The sequence below is a fragment of the Oryza brachyantha genome, chromosome 9 (assembly GCF_000231095.2).
Source record: "Oryza brachyantha chromosome 9, ObraRS2, whole genome shotgun sequence".
Classification (NCBI taxonomy): Eukaryota; Viridiplantae; Streptophyta; class Magnoliopsida; order Poales; family Poaceae; genus Oryza; species Oryza brachyantha.
The window spans coordinates 11,597,500-11,605,950 of NC_023171.2; the positions used below are offsets into that span (position 1 = coordinate 11,597,500).

At 48.8% G+C, this 8,451-nt stretch overlaps 1 protein-coding gene across 2 annotated transcripts; it reads left to right on the forward strand.

The window, feature by feature from the left end:
• The first annotated feature begins 273 nt into the window (after positions 1-273).
• On the forward strand, positions 274-7,374 carry LOC102718301 (transcription factor BIM2). 2 transcript variants are annotated; one of them, XM_040527454.1, is made up of 13 exons: positions 274-474; positions 631-741; positions 858-935; positions 1,295-1,528; positions 2,201-2,413; positions 4,707-4,833; positions 5,295-5,364; positions 5,452-5,547; positions 5,643-5,681; positions 5,776-5,986; positions 6,091-6,232; positions 6,328-6,460; positions 6,813-7,374. In XM_040527454.1, exons 1-13 carry the CDS (start codon positions 462-464, stop codon positions 6,927-6,929), a joined length of 1,584 nt encoding a protein of 527 aa, XP_040383388.1. In that variant the 5' UTR covers positions 274-461; the 3' UTR covers positions 6,930-7,374. The 2 variants fall into 2 exon arrangements, with proteins under 2 accessions (XP_040383388.1, XP_040383389.1); XM_040527455.1 differs by lacking the exon at positions 858-935.
• Positions 7,375-8,451: the final 1,077 nt, after the last annotated feature.

Genomic DNA, 8,451 nt, shown 5'->3' on the forward strand with positions numbered 1-8,451 from the left:
ATGCCCAACCGTCACGTGACACCGTCATCTAAACACACGTCCAAAGCGTACTTAACGTCTTAATCAGACCCGTCACGCCCCTATTAGCATCATCCCGCCTCGGGATTAGCCCCGCGAAATCTCCGAACGCCGCAGTACGGCGCGTGGCCCCGCGGCGGGTAACCACGGCACGTGCGCGCCGCGCCTGCCGTCACGTACGTAGACGCCGTCGCTGGCCGCTCGCGCGGGGCCGTATAAAGCTTCACTTCGCACGAGCCGGTAGCTCGCGGGCCGCTGCTGGTAGAGAAGGCGGAGGCGAAGCAGAGGAAAGCTTAGTTTGTTTTTGTGCAGAGAGAAGAGGAGGAAGAGGAGAGGGGTGCGTCGGAAGAATTCTCTGGCCCAATTTGGCATGGTTTCTCCGGCGAGCGATCGCGGCGAGTCGGCGGCGGCGAGACGGGGCGGGTGATCGGCGAGCTACAGTTATGGGCATCCAAGGTATGTGGCTGCCGGTCGAGCTCGCGAGGCCGATCGAATGCACCAGGAGATCGATGTCTCCGTATGTCCTTTTGTTTTGGCGGTGGATCCATCCATGGCTATCTGCGTTGTTGCCTAATCCATGGCGAGTCGTCGTGTTTGCTCCTCGGAACGCAGGGAACAAGGCGACGACGCACGAGCACGATTTCCTATCGCTGTGCACCGCCGCCGCCAAGGATTCGTCGTCTCTCCAGCTCCACGACGCCAAGCCGTCGCCTCCTTCGCAAGGTCCGGAAAAAAGCTTCAATTTTGCCTGTTTCATCCTCGCAATTTTGCTCTCTCTCTCTCTCTCCCGTCTCAGTTCTTGGAGCTTCGAACTAGCGGTTGCTTGTTTGGTTTGGTAGATCTGCGAGGGGTTGCAGAATTCGGCAATTTCTCCGGCAAATCGAGGTCAGGAAGGGCAGAGGAGCACAAGAGCATTGGTTAGTTAATTAGCAAGTAATAATATTATTACTTGTTTAGCGCTATCGCGTGTGATGGTTGCGGATCAAATTTCGTGCAAAGTTCGTGATGGGAAGCGACAACCAAAAGCAACGAAAGGATCACGTGTGGGTTGGACGCAAGGAGCCGTCGACGGCCTTCCATCCTATCTGGCCGGGCCCCACCATCCAACCCACGGGCTTAATCATGATTAGGCCGGTCAGAACCCTAGTTTTTAGTCTTAGATCGTTATTGCCACGTACACTAATACGAGTATAATACTATAGTGCTCTAGTATACTGTATACCCTCGCTAGCTTCTTGTTGCAACTTTGTACTGAGATGTGTGAGAATTGCCGCAGGTTTCTTCCTGAGGACGCACGACTTCCTGCAGCCGCTGGAGAAGCCGACGTCGTCGAGCCGCCACCACCACCACCACCACCAGCAAGCGTTGCCCGGCGGCATCGGCACGTTCAGCATCGGCCACGTGGCCGGCGCACGGCCGGTCGCCGCCGCTGCCGTGGTGAAGGCCGAGCCGACGACGCAGTTCGTCCTTTGGGGCCAGCCCGCGGCCGCGCCGCCGGTCGCCGCGCTAGGTACGTCGTCGTATACACAAACACAACGCACGGCTCCGTACTTAACCAGCGGCGCCGCCGGGGGCGCGGCGCGCCGGGCGCGGGACATGCGTGCGCGCGCCGCGCCGTAGTGGACGCCGCTGTCGCGTCGTGTTGCCTTTTTTCCGGTCGCCGACGTTGACGCGCACGGCACGCGCGGCGCGGCCACGCGTGCGGCGACTGCGCGCGCATCTCCCCTCCCTCTCCTACCGCGGCGTCGCTTTCGCGGTGTCAGTGTGTCGCGCCCTCGCGCGCGCGTGCGTGCGCGTGAGACCGAGGAGAGAAAGCGGAGGGGGGACACAGGGACAGGCCGGGCCTTCCATAGGTGGGCCGAAAGGGAAATTTTGGGCCGGAATTGGGGCCCATGCTTGTCCGTGCAAACTGAGCCTTCGTCTAGTCAGTCATGTCCTTGGCTCACGCGTCCCACACCACCACGTGAACGCCAGGTGCCCGGCCGCCGGCGCCGGCCCACCGGTGGCCGCCGGCTACGGCCACACACGCGCAGCTCCGAGCAGAGCGCCACTGCTCCACAGCTCCACAGACACGTGGGCCACCACGTTCTTTTTTCCTGCTGTTTTCTGGTTGCGGGAAACGGCCAGAAAAAATGGCTAAAGGCGAGCGCTTTGTCATTGTGTGCACTCCTCCACTGTGCAGGGCACCACCACCACCACCAGTGGACGCTCCCCTTCGCCGGCGTCGCGCAGGTGGCCACGGCGGCGAGGCAGCCGCAGACGCAGGCGCAGGAGAGGAAGGTGCGGGTCGGGGGAGGCGGGTTCATGGACTCTGGCTCCAGATCCAGCGGCGGTGCCGGCTTCGACGACGACGACGGGCTGGCCGCGCGGCGTGAGGTCTCGTCCTCGCTGAAAGGTACCCAATTCCGTTCAATTCCGCTCGGCTGCGCCGGAAATTTTGTTCTTGGGGAGGTTCCTGGGTGCGTCAATGGTGGACAACCGCGATTCTTGCGGTGTCTTGGCATCGTATCCCCCTTGTTTTTGCCCCCTTTTTTTTGTGAGAAACTGAGAAAGAAAGCTCCGTTCTTGGTTACTCACGAGGTAGTGTTTGTGTAGCAGAGTTGGCGGTGAGGAGGGAGGGTAAGGGGGAAGGTAGGAGTCCCCATGCGCTCATGGAGACGGAGATGTATTCGCGGTGCTCGCAGCCATCCCACATCCACCAGCTGCATGCGCGCCTCCTGGTCTCCGGCCGCCTCAGCTGCTCGCCGTCGCTCGCGCTCGCCCTGCTCCGCGCCGCCTGCCGCGTGCGCGCGACGCCGTGCCTGCGCCCCCTCGCCCGCCACCTGCTCGACCAAATCCCGCGCCCGTCCCCGCACCTCCTCCACGCGTCAGCCCGCCTCGCGTCCCGACTGCGCCTGCCTTCCCTCGCGCTCCGCCACTATGTCGCCCTTCGCACGCACCACCCATCGTTTCTCCCGCCTGCTCCGGCAATCGGGGACGTGCTCAGGTCTGTCCGTGGCCGCGCCGCGCATGCCCACGCGCTGCGCCTCACCGCCCACGCAGGGGACGTTAGGTTCCTGCATAACACACTTATCGCAATGTACTTCACATGCGGAGATGCCCAGCGCGCATGTCTTGTGTTTGAGGGAATGCGTGACCGGGATGTTGTCTCTTGGACATCACTAATCTCAGGACTCGTGCAAAATGGCAGCCCGTTGCAAGGTCTACAGCAGTTTGCAATGATGATGCGCGGTGCCATACGCCCTGACTTTGTGGTGCTAGTGACCATTGTCAAGGCATTCATGGAGCTTTATGACCTGCCAGGTGCTGAGTCAGCTCATTCCTTAGTAGTCAAAGGTGGTTTCCATGACGAACAAGATGTATTGATCACATTGACAGCCATGTATGCCAGCTTTGGGTGTTTAGTGCCCGCAAGGGCACTTTTTGACATAGTCCCACCCCATCAGGTGAATGTGATCCTGTGGAATGCCATGATATCAGGTTACTCCAAGAATGGATTTGCCAGTGAGGCGGTGCATTTATTCAAGCATATGCAGATGGTTGCAAGGAACGTGGTTCCTGATTCTATCACTATGCGGTCGGTAATATTTGCTTGTGCTCAGCTTGGCTCAACTGAGCTTGCGGCATGGATGGAGGATTATGTATGCCGCAGTGAGTACAAGGAGGATGTGCTTGTCAACACAGCGTTGATTGACATGTATTCCAAATCAGGGAGCATTGCTCATGCCCGTGCAGTCTTTGAACGGATGCATGTGGATGATCGTGACGTGGTAGTCTGGAGTGCTCTGATTGCGGGTTATGGGGTGCAAGGCCTTATCAATGAGGCTTGCACTCTATTCGAGGACATGATGAGTGATGGTGTGAGACCAAATGGCGTGACATTCCTTGGGCTCCTATCAGCATGCAACCATGCAGGTGCAGTTGAGAAAGGGTGGAGCTACTTCCACTCTATGAAACCTGACTATGGAATTGAGCCCCAGCACCAGCATTACGCTTGTGTGGTAGACCTGCTCTCTCGTGCTGGCCAGCTTGATAGAGCCTACAAGTTTATACTGAATATGCCCATCAAACCAGAGATGACTGTCTGGGGTGCTTTACTCCATGGTTGCAAGATGCATGGGCACTCAAACATGGCCATGGCTGAATGTGCGGCACAGCACATTTTTGAGCTGGAGCAGTCCAATGCAGGGCACTATGTTCAGCTTGCAAACATGTATGCATCTGCAGGGATGTGGAACCAAGTTGCTGGTATGAGGGTCACCATGAGAGAGAAGGGTGTCACCAAGGCAACAGGGTGCAGCTCTATTGAGGTTGATGGAGAAATGCACTCGTTCCATGCTTGGGATCACTCACACCCGAGGGCTGCCGAGATATTTGCCTTGCTGTGCCTTCTTTCTCCAACTCCAACCGGAGTTGGAGGGTGAAAGTTGTCGAGTACCTTTCACTAGCCATGTAAAATTGGCTGTATACTGCCATTCTTTATCATCTGAGCATCAGCATTCATTCTGGTCGTTTGTATCTTATTATGATAGTGCAACCATAATATATTTCACCACAAAGCATCTGAACCAACGAAAAACAAATTCAATATTATTTATATACCGGTTCAGCCTATCCATATTGAGTACAATAATCTATGGAACATTCCCCTCACCTTATTTTGTACTAATAGATTTTTTTATGAGCAGATTTAACAGTGAGGGTGGATGGGAAGGGTGGGAGCTGCAGTGGAAGTGGTACCGATCAGCGGCCCAACACACCACGTTCGAAGCACTCTGCTACCGAGCAGCGCCGGCGCAGCAAGATCAATGACAGGTAAGGAGGTTTCCTGTATCCAGAGTTTCTGAGCCATAGCAATGACTAACTGGAAAATGAAAGCGTACTATGCAAGTATTAGTTGAACTAGTAGGTGCATATTAAGTTACTATGATTTTCTACCACTTCCAGTGGCTGCATTATCTAACATAACATTTATACATGTAACTGGCCAGACTTCCCTTCTGTAGACAGATGGGGAAATATTGTCTGTGTGATGTCTCTTTAGCTCTAGTTTTATGAGTAAGCTGTCATTTTTTTCTGTGATAAACAATGGTAGCCATATGCAGGCATCAAACACATGAATTTAGGGATCATAAAGGTTATGCTTGTAAAGCTAACAAATATATTTTTTGACAGATAGTAGGTATATTTTCCAATGGGATTAGTTACTTATATGATGTAAAACAATTGATTGCTTCATAACTAACTCTTTCCTTCACTCTGCATCATTTCTACAGGTTTCAGATACTTAGGGAGCTTTTACCTCATAGCGATCAAAAGAGAGACAAAGCAACATTTCTCTTAGAGGTATGCTCTTATCAGTGTCCTATTTGATCCAACTACTTGCTCCTAGTTAATTCCCTTGGTTATTATTTAATGACCTCTCTGATGCAGGTTATTGAATACATACGCTTTTTGCAAGAGAAAGTACAGAAGTATGAAACTTCAGCCCCTGAATGGAACCAAGAAAATGCAAAGATACTTCCATGGGTAATTACTATCCTCTAAGCGAGCATTGCATGATTAGCATTTTTGTGATGTCAATTTTGGCCATCTGGGTCTCAAACACAGTTTTATGTTTGCAGTCAAACATATATTTTAGATCGTTCTGGAAAAATTCACAGGTAAGTTAATGTTAACGGTAATGCCCTTGTTCCAACTATTTCATTGTTAGATTTGAATTCTAACCAGCATCTTCCATCTGCTCTTATGCTACAGAGTAAAGGTCAGACCCCTGGAGATGATTTGCCTGACCCTTCACAGTTCATCAGGAATGGGTCCTCTTCTGGATTTAATTTCACTGGCAAACCTGATGATAACCACACCATGGTGACATCGGCAGCTGCCTCAGGGGCCCAAGAGCAGTTGGAAACTGATCATACAGCTAGTGTGTCCTACAGATCAGCAGAGACTCCAACAAACATTACCAGTATGATTGATAATCAACAATTGATTTTTACAGTAATTGTGCCTGTTACTTTTCTGAGACCGGAAGTACGGATTATTCATGAACAAATAATTCTTTAAATGCAGATAATGTTACATCCCAAGTCCAAACCCAATGGGCTAGTCCGTCTGGTGTGGATGACTGTGCCATGAACAGTGAAATTTTAAATAATCAACAGTTGGCGATTGATGAAGGAACAATAAGCTTGTCAACCCAATACTCCCAACAGTATGTCTTTAAGAATTTAACTCATTGTTATTGTGTTACCCTTGCCCGGAAAAATGCATTGATGCACAGGTTTGCTTTTTGTTGACTTACAACAGGCTACTTGGTACGCTGACTCATGCCCTGGAAAGCTCAGGTGTTGATTTGTCCCAAGCCAGCCTTTCTGTGCAGATCAATCTTGGCAAGCGGGCTGTTAAGCGACCTGGTGGTGACGGATCATCAAGTTCTAAGGTGCGCCAAAGATACCGATATGCTAGAGATTCGTTTTAAGGACAGCCTGTCCGCAAAACCTAAGTAGTCTCAAATCCTTTGTATTGCTAGTTTGTGATGAATCGCACAACAAAATTTACTGCATGGCATTAGCTTAGTGCATGTGCATTGTTTATTAAACATATTTGCATGAACTCAAAACTCTGTCTCCCATCTTAGATCAGTAATTCATACATGCACACACACAGCCCCCCTTAAAGAGCATATAGGTGATCCTCAGAAATTCATCTGACATGTGGACATTTTGCATCCTCCAACCCACCCCATCCACCCTGACACATTTCAGATTTGATGCTTATTTACATCTATGCAGGAGCTCCCCAATCCATCATCGAACAATGAAAACATGGGTCATCAGCTGACGATGTTGGGGGGTGGTGCCGAAGAACTTCCACACTCGACAAAGCGACATAAATCAGGCAACAGCTGAGCAGTTCTCGCTTTGTTGCATCCTCCAGACAATCATTCTTTCCTCCCTACCAACCAGGGCATTCCACAATTGGATGTATATTATGTTAGTAGTGACGGCATTACGTTGGACAAGGCAGATCTTGGTGTAATTCTTTCATTCAATCACCTGGCCATCCTGTTTAAAACAAGACCAAAGAAAGGATTCTCATTGTGGATTGTGAAGCTGCTCTTGTACACAGGCTTCCATTCCTATGAGAAGCTCCCCCACTGACAAGACAGTCAGTCCTAGTACTTTGTAACCTGTATGATAACTACCCCAGCTGCACCTGTTAGCTATGTGAAAGTAATTCGCTGAAGTACTCTAGATTTCTATCTAGTGCTTCGTTGCACATTCCTTATCAGTGGACATCATGGCCGGTTTGTTTATCTCACCAATTTATGCAGCCAAGTGAAGTAAGTGATTATTTAGTTTTTTCTGAGAAAAAACAAATGATATATTTGGAAATGATATATGTGTTAGTAATGATTTAAAAGCCAATGTTAAAAATAAACTATCATAAAAAAACCTAAAATACTTTAAATGTAAGGTTGAAATTTAAATATTAGCTTATAGGCATAAGCAATTATAAGCATGAACAGAAGTAAGAAGTAAAAAGATGTGGCTGGAAGTTTCCACTGTCCAGCTTACAGAAGGTTTGAAACCATTATTGGTTGCTGGCTGGTACTGAACTACTGATGGATTAGACAAACTTAGTGCCCCTTTGATTCAAATGAATTTCATAGGATTTTCAAACTACTGATAGATTAGACAAACTTAGGGCCCCTTTGATTCAAATGAATTTCATAGGATTTTCAGAGGATTTTATTCCTACAGGAATTTTTCCTATAAAGTCCTTTGAATCAAAAGAATGAATCCTATAAAATTTCTATGGAATGCATCTTAATATACAAGTTTAGGAGGAAATTTAAGGGCCTATTCATTTAGAAGGAAAACCATAAGAAATATATATTCCTTTGGAATAAACATTGTTCATACATTCCTTTCACATGATTCAAAGGAAAAATTCTCATAGAAATCCTGTACAAATCCTCCAAAATGTACTAATTCCATAGGAATAAGAGCATCCACTCCATCCTCTTTATGTAGCTCATTGAAGGAAAAATTCCTATGTTTCAATCATTTGTTTTGCATGTGCATTCCTACAATATTCCTATATTTTTACTATTTTTATGGTTTGAAAATCTTATGAACCGAATAAGGCCTAACAAGAGGTTGAACCTCATGGAAAAAAATCCTTTAAGTCTATATCTCTCCTCAAATTCTTGTGTTTTTCTTTTGGTCTAATCAAACGGTTATTCTTACGTTTTTCTTGTGTTTTGCAATCATCTGTTTTACACCTACGTTTACGTCAGAATCTTATGTTTTTTTCTATTCCTCCGTTTTTGCATTCATGTGATTCAAAAGGCCATTAACATGTGAGCAACTGAGCATGCTATCTCCCATCTCCAAAAGAAAAAAAAAACAGCATGGTGACATCTAT

Bases quoted from the DNA above. Each gene is read 5' to 3' on its own strand.
- LOC102718301 (XM_040527454.1), top strand. The intron at 742-857 runs GTCCGGAAAAAA...TTGGTTTGGTAG, and splicing joins GCCGTCGCCTCCTTCGCAAG to ATCTGCGAGGGGTTGCAGAA. The intron at 5,682-5,775 runs GTAAGTTAATGT...CTTATGCTACAG, and splicing joins CGTTCTGGAAAAATTCACAG to AGTAAAGGTCAGACCCCTGG.